The sequence below is a fragment of the Ictidomys tridecemlineatus genome, chromosome 4 (genome assembly GCF_052094955.1).
Source record: "Ictidomys tridecemlineatus isolate mIctTri1 chromosome 4, mIctTri1.hap1, whole genome shotgun sequence".
NCBI classification, from domain to species: Eukaryota; Metazoa; Chordata; class Mammalia; order Rodentia; family Sciuridae; genus Ictidomys; species Ictidomys tridecemlineatus.
In genome coordinates this window covers 210277613-210291073 of record NC_135480.1, presented here as the reverse complement: position 1 = coordinate 210291073, position 13461 = coordinate 210277613, and the positions used below count along the sequence as shown (strand labels likewise).

Here is a 13461-nt window from a genome sequence, read left to right as displayed (position 1 = left end):
AGCCCAGGCTCAGACCCCAGGGCCCCATGGCTTGTGACCATGGCTAACCTGCAGGTGCCTGGCACAGCAGACTGTGTGTGGAAACAATTACAGGTGAACACGCACCACTGCCCACTCAACCCGCGAGCCCCCACTACATTGATGGAGTGCCATCAAATGACCTACCATCCAAAGGAGACTTCTCCTCTGCATTCTTGTCCTCCTCTGCCAGCATGACTTCCTCTGTGAAGGGACACAGCCTCCAGTCAGAGCCTGCCCTGCCTGTCCCCAGGAACACCCTGGACAAGGGCACACCCCTTTCTGGAAGTCACCCAGTACCCTCTCCTCTGCTCTACTTCTATGCTTTCAGCAGCCAGCAAGCCTATGGCTAGGTCCCTGATTCTAAGACCTAGGCAGGGTTCCATGCAGAGAGGCCAGCTGTCTTGAGTCCATCCCATGTCCCCATCTACATTCTGCCCACCTGTGAGTTCATCACTGGGGAAGCATTTGTGAACCCTCGAGTGGCATGGACAGTGTCCACAGGAAGGAGAGCACTGGCTGGGCCAGGAGGGGAATTGGAAAGTCCAGGGTTTCCAAGCCCAGAGCCAGGCTTGGAAGGAGCTGAGGTCAAGGGCAGGGCACTCAGGTCTAACATGACCATGCCAAAATCATCTACTGAAAAGCCCAGTGTACTCAGTGCCATCTGGCTGCCTGGTGCCGGGAGCCTGGGTGAGCTGGAGAGAGAGGCCTCCTCTAGTCCCAGCTCCTTCCAGCCATCTCAGCTTCCCTGCACTGAGCTCTACCCCATAGCCAGGGACAGCCACTGGGAGCAGAGCAAACTGGGAACACAGAGAAACAGAGGGCAGATCACCAGTGCAGCATCCAGCTCCCACAGATTCTCACCAGCCTTGAAGATCCACTCCAGGTACCCATTGAGCTCCCGCTCTATCTGCTGCTGCCGGCGGAGCTTCAGGAAGGCACGGCGGTTCTCCACCCTCTCTCGCTCCTTGGCGAACTCCCTGCATCCAGCAGGGCCAGGGAGGCAAACAGCAATCAGTGCAAAGACCCCAGGCCTCCCAGGGGAGCAGCCCCAGAGATAAAGGGCTAGACAGGAGGTGAAGGCTGCTGGAAACCTCCAGGTAGCTCCCTTCAGCCCAAGAGAGGGCCGCTCTCCCGGCTGCTGGGAACCCACATGTTCTCTGGTCAATCTTCCCATGTGCAGTGTCCTCAGCAGGGGCCAAGGCTCTCCAAACCCTGGTGACTGCCAGCCTTCTCCCCACCACAATCCTGGCTCCATCCCCAAGAATCCCCGCAGCACACAAGTGCCACACTGTCCACACTGCTGAGCCTGCGGCAGAGGAACTCTGCCTGGAAGACCCTCCTCCCTTCACCTGGCTCACTCCTAGTCCCTCTCTGGGTCTCAGCTGAGATGCCCCCGCCTCACATGCCTTTTCTGAGCCCCAGACCTCCACTGGCTTCCCCACTAGACTAGGAGTTCTGAACTATCCCCTGTGCTGTGGGCCCTGCTCGTCTCTGAGGAGGGCATGGGAAGACACAGCAATGACAATCAGGTCCCTTATATGACAGATTTGAAGCTAAGGATCACTCCAGCACCAGAGCTTTTCTGGCCACCATGGCAGCTCCCCCTGAAGCTACCAGGCTCTACCTGCAGCCCACCCAGTAGCCTAGGCCTGAGCAGGAGGCTTCAGGGTAGACAGAAGGGAGAGACACAGGGTGTCTGCTATGACTTAGATATAAGTATCCCCCAAAACTGATGTGTGAGGTCTTGGTCCCCAGTGCAGCAGAGTTCAGAAGTGTGACTTTGGGAAGTGATTAGATCATGAGGGCTCTGACCTGGTCAGTGGATTAATTATTTGAAGGCCAGGGGAACCTAACTGAAGGATGGGTCTTTGGGGGTGTGCCCTTGGGGATTATCATATCTTGTCCCTGGTCCCTCCCCACTCCTCCCTCCCAGATGCCATGAGCTGAGCAGTTTCCCTCCACCTCACCCGTCCACCATGCCCTTCTGCCTCACCTCAGGCCCCAAAACAATGGAATTGGTCAAACATGGACTGAAACCTCTGAAACTCTGAGCCAGAATATGATTTTTCTCCTTTAGGTTTTATGTCAGGTATCTTGGTCACAGTAATATAAAGTTAACTCCCAAGCTCTCCTTAGGAGCTCAGCACAAAAGGCCAGGTGGCGGTGAGGCTAGGGTAAGGTGGGGTGCAGAGCCAAGACTTTTGAGGGCCATGTCTGCTCTGCCTTGTGGTAAAAGAAGGGCTCTATGGCCACGGAGGCTGCCCGGAAACTCCAGCACAGACCACACCCGGGTGAGGGGCAGCTGCAGCCCCTCTCCACAACAGAGGCAGAGCAGAGCGCAAGGATGTAAAAGGGGGAAGAAGGTGAAGGGTTGGCCAAGGGATAAGTCATGATGGTGGCACAAGGAAAGGCCCCAGTGCCCAGGACACTGGGAACAACCGCATCGTGTGTGCCCATGTCTGACTCCATTCCTGCTCTCCTCCGTCTGAGAACACAGGGAATCCACACAAGTCCCACAGGGCTCTTACCCTGAGAGCACACCCAGCACAAGGTTGAGCATGAAGAAGGAGCCGATGATGATGAGGGGGATGAAGTAGAGCCAGTTCCAGGTGTTTCCAGCTGCATCATTTGTCTAGAAGCAAAGAGGAAGAAAAGAGGGAGGATGGACAGACAGCCCTGGCCACAGAAGTGTGCTGGCCCCTTATAGGCCTCCTCAGAAGCAAACACCTGCCAGGGGAGTCCAGGCAGGTCAGAGGTCAATTGGGACCCCCCATCAGACCTGCCTCTGCCCTATAGAGCTTCCCCTGGGCTGAGGCCCCCAGAAGACCAGGGATACTTAGCCCTTGCCAGTCACTGCTGACGAACATTGAAAAGCTCAGAAGTAGGCCCAGCGAGCTAAAGGCTGCTACAGATGCCCCAAGGGCTGCATCCTGGCCTCTGTCTGTTGGGACACCTCCCTAATGGGACACTCTCAGTCTCCCTAAGTAGTTCCATTGACATCTCTTCCCAATAGAGCCCCACAGGCTCTAAAGTCCACACCCAGACATCCATCTGCAGCAGCTCCACAACCCAGAGGCCACGGGAGCCTCCACACTGAATTCTCCACGCACCCACAAGGGATAGTTCTCACCACGTGCCCAACACAGCCCAGCTCCCAGACGTGATCTGCATAGCTGAGGCAAAGAAAGGCCATCTCCCCCAGAGCTTTGCTTTTTATAGCACAGCCTACAAAAGGATGAGCTCCCCTGAATCCAATTTAATTCCACAGCTGTTGTTCTGTTTCTGGGTCCCAGGAACCGTGGCTACGAGCAGTAGAGAACCTCTTTCTCTATGTGAGCCTAGTGTGAGAAGCAAACCAAGAGGCAGATGGGTGCTGAGGGTGGGCACAACCTGGGCCTTCACACCTCCCTTCAGAGAGTCCTCAAGCTGAGGCCCAGAGCACCCAGCGGGACAGAGGCAGAAGGCCAGCCTGAACATGGCCTATAGCTGGAGCTGATCTCCAGGAGCCACTGTTAGGACGCCTGCCCTTGGGCATCTGTCAGCCCTGGCAGCATTTTCAGAATCTATCCCTAGAGGATCTTCAGTCCCCTGGAATGACTAAAGCTTGCAGCATCTGAGCCCAGAACACTGACTTCAGGACGGTCACCAAAACCCCTGGATTCCAACCTGTATCAGACATTCAGGATCCCGACTCACACTGCAGTTCATGTTCCTGGATGCCTCTGCCCAGACCCATTTGCAGCTCAGATCCACGGACTGGAAGGGCACTAAATCCACCAACCTCCCTGCAGGCTACCCTCAAAGTTGTCTTCCTTGCAAGAGGAGAGACTGCTGCAAACGAAGCCCCTTTCACCTAACATATATCAGATACATACATCAATCTAATGTATATCTCTGTAACTGTATATCTAGGTGTACACACCCACAACAGAGACTGGAAAATATGGGGAACCACAGCATTCAAGTCAGACATGCTGCCGCACGCCTGAGTCCCAGCTACTCAGGAAGCTGAGGCAGGAGGATCACAAGTTCCAGATAGGCCTTGGCAACTTAGTGAGACTCTTGTCTTCAAATAAAAAGGGCTGAGGATATAGCTCAGTGGTAGAGCACCACTGGGTTCAATCCCTAGTACCAAAAACAAAACAAAAAGAAACATCCATATTCATAGTATCAGAATCACAGGCAGCAGGAGAAAGAGGACAAAGCTAAGAAAATCCTTCAAGAAACAATCAGTAAAAACTTTCCAAATTTGGCAAGAGAAACTAAACCACAGATTCAAGAAGCTGAGCAAACTCCAAATAGCATAAAAGTAATCCACAAGGGCTGGGAATGTGGCTCAAGTGGCAGCAAGCTCGCCTGGCATGTGTCTGCTGAGAACTAAAAAAAAAAAAAAATATATGAAAAAAAAAAAAAAAGTAATCCACAAGACACCTAAGAGTCAAACTTCTGAGAACTAAAAGCAAAGAAAAAATCTTGAAAGTAGCAAGGTTTTCTCTCCGTAGGCGTGTGTATATATAGACACACATGCACACTTGACACTTAGACACTCAGGTCTGCATTAGATTGAGGTATACATCTGATGCCTATGTGTCAGACTGGGTATTTCTCTCACTGTTCACCAATCTTCACCCACCTCCCTCCATGAAGTTACTGTGCCTTACTTTAGTGGAAAACAATTCAAAAGACTTCTCATCAGGCCGTGCATGCCTGTAATCCCAGTGGCTCTGGAGGCTGAGACGGGAGGATCGTGAGTTCAAAGCCAGCTTCAGCAAAAAACAAGACTCAGTAAGACCTTGTCTCTAAATAAAATACCAAAAGGGCTGGGGATGTGGCTCAGTGGCCAAGTGCCCCAGAGTTCCATCCCTGGTACCAAGAAAAAAAGAAAAAAAGATTTACCATCAAAAGCCAGGGAAGCCAGCAGGAGTGAAAGAAAGAAAAGAACTGTTGACCCAGACACCTGCACACCTTAAAAACAGAGCTGGGGAATCAAGACATTCAGATGAAAGATCAGGAAGATTAAAAGAGTCATTCACCAGCAGGGCTCCCCTCAAAGAATGGCTAATGAAACTTTAAAAAAGGAATCACTGACCACCAGAAAGAAAGGAAACACATAGATTGAATAAATTATGGATAAATATATTTTCTTTCTCCTTATGTTTGATAATCGAAGCAAAACTTATACTAGTATCTCATGCAGTTCTAAATATGCAGAGAAGACACATTTAAGGTAACCGTGTTACAGAAGATAAAGAAACGCAGAGAAGGCAAGGCTTATTCTCCTCACTTGATCTGGTGATGTGATAACATGAGCACAGACTCAGAGCAGCTAGCAACCACTAAAAGATACACGTGCATGGGTAGATTAAAATGGGATTCTAAAAGAATAAAATAAAAAGCCAGCTAACCCACAGGAAGACAGGGAAAAAGAACAAAAAGCCAGACAGAATAATGGTAAACAAAACAGACAGAATAATGGCAAATGTAACATATAAATAAGCACCTTAAATGTAAATGGTCTGAAAATATCAATTAAAAGATAATGAACTTATCTAGAAGAAATTCACTTCAAATATAAAATGTAGGCAAGTTGGAAGCCAAATATGAAAAATGATCTTTTTTGTTTGTTTGTACTTTGGGTATTGAGGATTGAACCCAAGGGTGCTTAACCACATCCCCAGCCCTTTTTTATATTTTATTTAGAGATAGGGTCTTGGTGAGTTGCTAAGTGCCTCACGAAGTTGCTGAGGCTGGCTTTGAACTCGTGATCCTCCAGAGCCCCTGGGATTACAGGCATGCGCCACCACGCCTGGTGGGAAACTGTATTTCATACAAATATTCATTGAAAGAAAAGTGGAGTGGCTATATCAGATAAAGTAGACTTCCAAGCAAAAAACTACCAGAAATACAGCAGAATGTACATAATAAAAAGAGTCAATCCACAAGAAGACAGCAATTCTAAATGTATATGCAACCAACAAAACTGCTATAATATAAGAGAAACAGTCGAAGTCACAAAGTTGGACACCTCTTCACTTTTTTTTTTTTCAAAAATCCATAGAAGAACTGGACAGAAAATCAGCAAGGACACAGAAAATCTCAACAACCCATCACCCAACAGAATTCGATTGACATTTATACACCTAGTCCATAAAAGCAGCAGAATACACATTCTTTTCAAGTGCAAATACCAACATGAACCATACTCTGAACTATATACCAAAATTCAACAAATGTAAAAGAATTCAAATTCTTACAATTTGGTGTATTCTTTCACTACAATAGAATCAAACTAGAAATAACAGAGACATAAGAAGTAACTCAAACATAAAGAAGACAATTCTAAATAAATCATAGGTCAAAGATGAAGTCTCAAGGAAGTTTAAAAAATACACTGAACTGCATAAAAATAAGAATACAATATACCAGGGGTTGGGGCTGGGGCTCAGTGGCAGAGCACTTGCCTCACACATGTGAGGCCCTGGGTTCAATCCTCAGCACCACATAAAAAAATAAATAAACAAAATAAAGATATAGTGTTCAAGTATAACTAAAAAATTTTTAAAAAGAATACGATATATCAAACTTGTAGGACATAGCTAAAGCAATGCCAAGAGGGAAATTTATATCACACATCCATGTTACAAAAGAAAGAAAATCTCAAATTAATAACCTAAGCTTCCACCTTAAGAAACTTTTAAAAAAGAAAACAACATAAGCCAGAATCAAGCAGCAGGAAATAAATAAGAGTAAAATCCAACAAAATTGAAAACAAAAACAATAGAGAAAAAAAAAAATCAACAAAAATGAGAAGCGATTCTTTGAAGAAAATCAGCTAAACTGACAAACTTGTAGCAATACTAAGAAAAAAGAAAAAACATGCAAGTTATCAAAATTAGTAATGAGGCAGATCCAGCAAACATCAAAAGGATAATAAAAGAATACTATAAACAACTTTACATACATATATTTGACAATGTGAATTAAGTGGACCAATTTCTAAAGACCACAACTTACTCAATGTAAAATAATAGTCCTATAATTTGAAGGGAAATGAAATAATAACTTAAAAACTCCCCCCAAGTGGGCTGGGGCTGGGGCTCAGTGGTAGAACACTTGCCTAGCACATGTGAGGCACTGGGTTCAATTCTCAACACCACATAAAAATAAATAAATAAATGAATAATAAAATAAAATCCACCCACAACTTAAAAAATATTTTAAAAAATTCTCCCCAAAAGGATAGACAAAGATCAATGGAATTGAATTAATGATCTAGAACTAAATCCTGACTTACATGATGAGGCACTTTTAATGAGGCTGCTGGGACAATTCAATGGGGAAAGAATGGTCTTCTCAATCAGTGGTGCTGGGACTAGTGGGTCTCCACATGCAAGAGCATGAACCTTAGGCCCTACCTCACACCAGGCATAACAATCAACCCTCAGGGGCACCAGGTTGGATCCTCAGCACCACATAAAAATAAGTAAAACAAAGGCATCATGTCCAACTACAACTCAAAAAGTATTTTTTTTTTAAAATCAACCCTCTGTGGACCACAAAACCAGATACAAAAGCAGAAACTAGAAAATTCCTATAGAAAAAAGTCATGGCTCTATAAAAATAGATATATAACCTTGGTTAGGCAATAGATTCTTAGATATAGCACTAAAAACACAAATGGTGGGGAAAAAAACAGAAAATTTAGATTTCATCAAAACAAAAATCTTTTGCACTCCAAGTGACACAATCAAGAAAGCAAAAAGACAACTTCAAAATAGGAGAAAGTATTTTAAAATCATACATTTGAAAGGGAAATAATATCCAAAATGCACAATGAAATCTTACAGTGAACAATAAAAAGATAATAACCCAATTTAAGTGACTAAGGATAGGCATAGACATTTCCCCAAAGAAGGTATAAAAGACGCTGAACATCATAAATCAAAACTTATGGCATTATGTAAAAATGTAGATGTGTAACCGATGTGATTCTGCAATCTGTATATGGGGTAAAAATGGGAGTTCATAACCCACTTGAATCTAAAGTATGAAATATGAGATGTCAAGAGCTATGTAATGTTTTGAACAACCAATAAAAAAATAATAACTATAAAAAATAAAAAAATAAAAAATAAATAAAAACTATATACTACTGCACACCGTTAGGAGTGGAATTAAGAAGACAGACAAAAACAAGCACTGGTGAGATTCACAGAAACAGGGACACCTTTCCATAGCTGGTGGGGTATAAAGTGGTACAGCCATTGTAGGAGGTTTGGTGGTCTCTTAAATGCTAAACATGAAAATATCATATAATTCAGCTCTTAAGCACATACCCAAGAGGAACAAAAAGACATCCTATGCAAAAACTTGTATATGAATGTTCTTAGCAGCATTATTCATAATTTTAAAATGACACAATCCAAAAGTCCATCAATGATGGGATATAAACAATACATGGTATATACGCACAATGTAATTATACTGGACAGTAATGATATAATGTGGACATAAAAACACAAAAGGCCACCTACTGTCTGATTCCACAAATAAGAAATCTCTGGCTGAGCAGGGGCTATGGCTCAGTGGTAGAGCACTTGCCTAACATGTGTGATGCACTGGGTTCGATTCTCAGTACCACATATAAATAAATAAATAAAATAAAGGTCCATTGACAACTAAAAAGTATTTTTAAAAAAGAAAGAAAGAAAGAAAAAGAAATGTCTGGTAAAGATGAATATACAGAGACATAAAAGTCAATGATTACCGGGCCTAAGGAATGGAGTAATGGGGATTGATTGCTAATGTGCAGGGTTTCTTTTTTGATTGATAAAAATGTTTTAAAATTAGGTAATAGTGATGATTGCATATATTTTTGAACATAACCTCTGAAATACACAATTTAAAATGGTGAATTTCTGGTATGCAAATTATATTCTAATAAAAGCATTATTTTAAAAAAACCACAGCAGGAGTGCAGTTTAGTGGTAGATCACTTCATAGCATGTGCAAGGGCCTGGGCTGGATCCCAGCATGGCATAAAACAGATAAATAAACTCCAGAACGAAATCTCTACACCTAGAAAGTTCACGGTAGAATTCCAATAGACAGCCTCTTCCAGAAAACAAGGAATAAACCTACTTTCTAATTCATTTTATGAAGCTTATATGCTTATATTATTTTGATTCCAAAATCAGACAGAGAGTTCTGACAAGAAAAAGAAGGAGGAGGAAGAGAAGGAGGAGGAAGAGGAGGAGGAGGAAGAGGAAGAGGAGGAAGAGGATGAGGAGATCACAGACTAAAATCCCTCATGAATATAGATACAAGAATTCTTAATAAAAACATAAGCAAATAGAATACAACAATATGTGAAAAGAATTGTATACCATGACAATGTAAAATTTATTCCAGGAATGCAAAGCTAGTCCAATATTCAAAAATCAATTGATTTTTCACCATATTAATAAAGGAGAAAAATCACATAAACATATCAGTACAGAGAAATCACTTGAAAAAATTCAGCATCCATTCATTACAAGCCCTTTCACAAAGTGAGTCTAGACGGTACCATGGCAGCCTGGTGACGAGCACCCAGCACCCAGCCCACTCCAGCCTGAAGCCGACATCATACGTGCAGTGGAGGTCTGAGGGCCTTTGCGATGCCTGGAGCATGACGACATGTCTGCTCTCGACAGTAGTACTCAAATAATGCTGCTTAATGTTGTATCCCGTGCAATAACCCACTTTTCTTTTTGAAAATAAAAATCATAAAATATAAGGTCAAAACCTATAGACAGATGGAATAGAATAGAACCCAGAAATAAGCTCTTCAATATAAGGTCAAATGATTTCTGACAAGGATGCTAAGGCCATTCAGAGAGGAATGGACAATTCTTTCAACAGTGTAGAGAAACTGGAAATCTGCATGCAAAAGAGTAAATTAACTCAAAATGGATCAAAGACCTAAATGTAAAATCTTTAAAAAATTAAAGTCTTAAAAAAATAATACAAAAGCTTCATGATGTCGAATTTGGTAATTATTTCTTGGGTATGACATCAAATGCACAGAAAAGAAAAGAAAAAAATCATAAGAAATTTTAAATTTTGTACACTTTTAAGACACTATCAACAGAACAAAAGTGAAACACAAAGAATGGGATGGAGGAACATCTGCAAATCTCATAGAGAACTCTTAAGCTTAACAATAAAAATCTTTAACCTAATAAAACAGGTATAGGGGACTCATATGCTGGACACTACAAAATCCTGATGAAAGAAATCAATGACAATCTAAATAAATGGAAAGATACTCCCTTGTTTAATGACTGGGAAAACCAGCCTAATAAAGACATTAATTCTCCCAAACTGAATAAAAGGGGAAGAATCGGTTTACTTTATTTCAAAACTTCAAGACAACAACAGGAATCAAGAGAAAGGGACAGACACAGAACTAAAAGGGATCCACACAAGTATGCTCAGATGACTTGTGCTGTTCAAATGAGGAAATGAGGCTTCTTGTCAAACGGGGCTGGAGACACTGGACACATGCCCAGGCAGCAGGGAGGGAAGGCAAGGGCCTCACCTAAATCTTCCCCTTTGTACAAAATCCAACTCAAAATGGACCATAGATATACATGGAAAACAAAACAATAAAACTTTCAGGGGAAACAAAAATGTAGAAAATCTTACCAGACACAAAAGTCCAATCCACAAAAGGAAAAAGTGATAAACTGGACTTGATCAAAACTAAAATGTCTGTTGTGTGAAAGAGCAAGAAAAGACAAGCTACCGATAAGGAGAAAATATCTGCAGATTATATATCTAACAAGGCACTGGCACCTAGAATACACAAGGGACCCTAAAGACTCCACTGAAAGAGGACTTCAAACAGCATATGCACAAGACATAGAGAGTCATTTCACCAATAAAAGGGCAAGTGGCAGACAAGCAGGAAAAGATGCTCAACATCACTAACCATCAAGAAATACAGATGACAGCCACAATGACACACCTGTCAGAGCCATGGCAACAAAACAGTCCCACAGCAGCTCTGGCAGGGTCGCAAGAAGACCAGACTGTTCGCACACAACTGGAGGGATGTGAAAGGGCACAGTCCTCAGGAGAGTTTGAGTTTCTTTTTGTTTGTTTTTTGCAGTGCTAGAGCTCAAACACAGGGCCTTACACATCCTGGGCAGTCTGGTCTCCTGCTGAGCTCCAATTCCCCAGCCCTGAAGGTTTAGTTTCTTACCTAAATATGCAACTACTATGCAAGACAGAAAGTTCTTGTGCATTTGTTCCAAAGAAATGGAAACCTGTGTGTAGAAAAACCCGTATGCAAATGTGTAGCAATGGTGTCCATAATACCCTAGATGGAAACACCCCTTGTCCTTCAATAGGGGAACAGTAAGCAGACTGCAGTATATCCATACCAAACAGTTCTGGAAAAACCAACAGGACAACCTGCGTAATCTCCAGGGAATCTACTTGAGTGACAATAGCCAATACCAAGAAAGCAACGTACGGTGTGGTTTTATCTATGTGACTCTTAAAATGGCAGAACTGCAGATAGGGCAAACAAGCCAGAGGTTGTCAGAGCTGAGTAGGGTGTAGCCATCCAAGGGTGGCAGAAGCATCTGTGCCGTTGAATGCTGCATCTCATTGCCTGGTTATGATGTCGAATAAGTTCTGCCAGTTGTTACCACTGAGAGAAAGCAGGGAAAAGGCACATGGGATCCATCTGTAAGGTCTGACAACTTCACGTGAATCTACAGTTGTCTCAAAATTTAATTTTAAAAATCCAGTTCCCAGAGAGGCACAGTGGAGGATGCTGGTAAGCTCAATTCTTTGGGGGCTGAGGCAGGAGGCCAGCCTGGCCTAGGCAACTTAGAGAGGCCTTATCTTAAATAACAAGGACTGGGACTGTAACTCAGTGGTGGAATGGCTCTGGGTTCAATCCCTAGAATCGCAAATGGAAAAAGTGGATATCCATGTGCAAAAGAGTGAAGAAAACCCGGTTCTCTCCATCCTGTATCTCCCTGCAGTTGCCTCCCATTGCTCTGCCCCCAGAAAGGGGGGTCTACACTGCATCCTCACTTCCTTACCTCCCTTCACTTTATCCCAGGGTCCAGGTTCTCATCCCCAGTGCCAAGATTGCTCTTGTCAAGTCTACCCAGGACCTCATCGTGCCAGCAGGTGCAATGGTCAGCATTCCTCTTCTATCTTCCTTGACTTTTGGACAGCATCTGACCCAGCAGTCACCTTCTCAGAGCTCTTTAACCTCTCTCCAAGACACAGTTCTCTCCCATATTGTGCCTGCCCGAGAGGAAACACCAGCCTCTTGCTGACTCCCTCCTTCCCCCTGGCCTCCCAGTGCAGGAACTCCCCAGGAGCAGTGTTCAGGCTTCTCTTCTTATCCAACTACACTCTCTTCTCAGGTGACTTTAACCACCATCTACATGTCACTGACTTTACATGTACACCCTTGACCTGCAGTCCCTCTGAGCACCCTCTCACATGCCCATCACCTCAACTTAGATGAAGAAGCTACTGGAAATTTTACATGGTAGAAGGCTCCAGTTCCCACCACCCTCCACTGAAACAAAGCCAGGGAACACCTTGCTCCCAATTCTCTCTTCTGAGTGAAGAACACCTCCTTCCCCAGGAGCTCCAGCCACATCATCAGGGACTCTTCTCTTCCTCTCACATAGTGCATCTGACGCATGAGAAGCACTCTTTGGTTTAACATCAATATAGCCTCCACAGCCAAGTAGCTGAACACTTCTTTCCTCGTACATGCTTATTACTAGTACAATAACACACTAATTCACATGCACAGAATCATTAGCCGACACTGTTTACCTCTTGTCATGCCTTTGAACCTAGCAGGTAACCCTTCCCATGCCAGTGTTGATAATTTAGGTAAGTCCCATGACTTTTCAAATTCGTAGGTGATAGAAAGTTCTACAGTCACTTCAAGCTGAAAAGAGTCTTGATTCAGCAATCAAAAGCGTCCCGGCTAGATGGTAATCACACTGTCTGACACACTGCAGGCCAACAGCTGCTTTCCTAAGCTGCCTGCCACAGCTGGGCCCTCTCCTTAGAAAGGAAGGCATGGCCATCACGTTCCCTATGCCCAGCATTGTTCCTCCTTCCTCTGCAGGCTTAAGGGTACTGACCCTAAGCTGCCAAAACAGGGCAGGGCGGGGGCAGGGAGAGGCTAGCTCTCCCTGTGTGGAGCTGTCCTGAGATAACCTCATCCCTCTGACTCTCCTACACAGCACTTCTGCAGGTTCTTCTAAGGCCCTGTTTGACTCCACAGGCAAACAGTCTCTCCTCAGAGGGACAACCCTTACCCTCTGCCACCAGTTTCTCAGCAGCCCACTCTGAACAGATGCTGTTGAGACCCATTGCTCTGTCCTGACTGCCCCCTCTCCCGGACTA

The 13461-nt window shown here is 44.1% G+C and overlaps 1 protein-coding gene across 16 annotated transcripts in view; it reads right to left on the bottom strand.

The window, feature by feature from the left end:
* The window catches only part of Cacna1b (calcium voltage-gated channel subunit alpha1 B), a 183122-nt gene that overhangs the window by 130116 nt on the left and 39545 nt on the right, over positions 1-13461 (bottom strand). For 15 of the 16 annotated variants that reach the window (XM_078048846.1, XM_078048847.1, XM_078048834.1 and 12 more), the window contains exons 7-9: positions 2550-2653; positions 883-998; positions 166-222 (exon numbers count right to left, since the gene is read on the bottom strand). In XM_078048846.1, coding sequence (XP_077904972.1) covers positions 166-222; positions 883-998; positions 2550-2653 — 277 coding nt within the window. Of the gene's footprint in view, positions 1-165; positions 223-882; positions 999-2549; positions 2654-3151; positions 3234-13461 lie in introns of those variants that run through there. The other variant, XM_078048848.1, reaches the window with a different exon arrangement.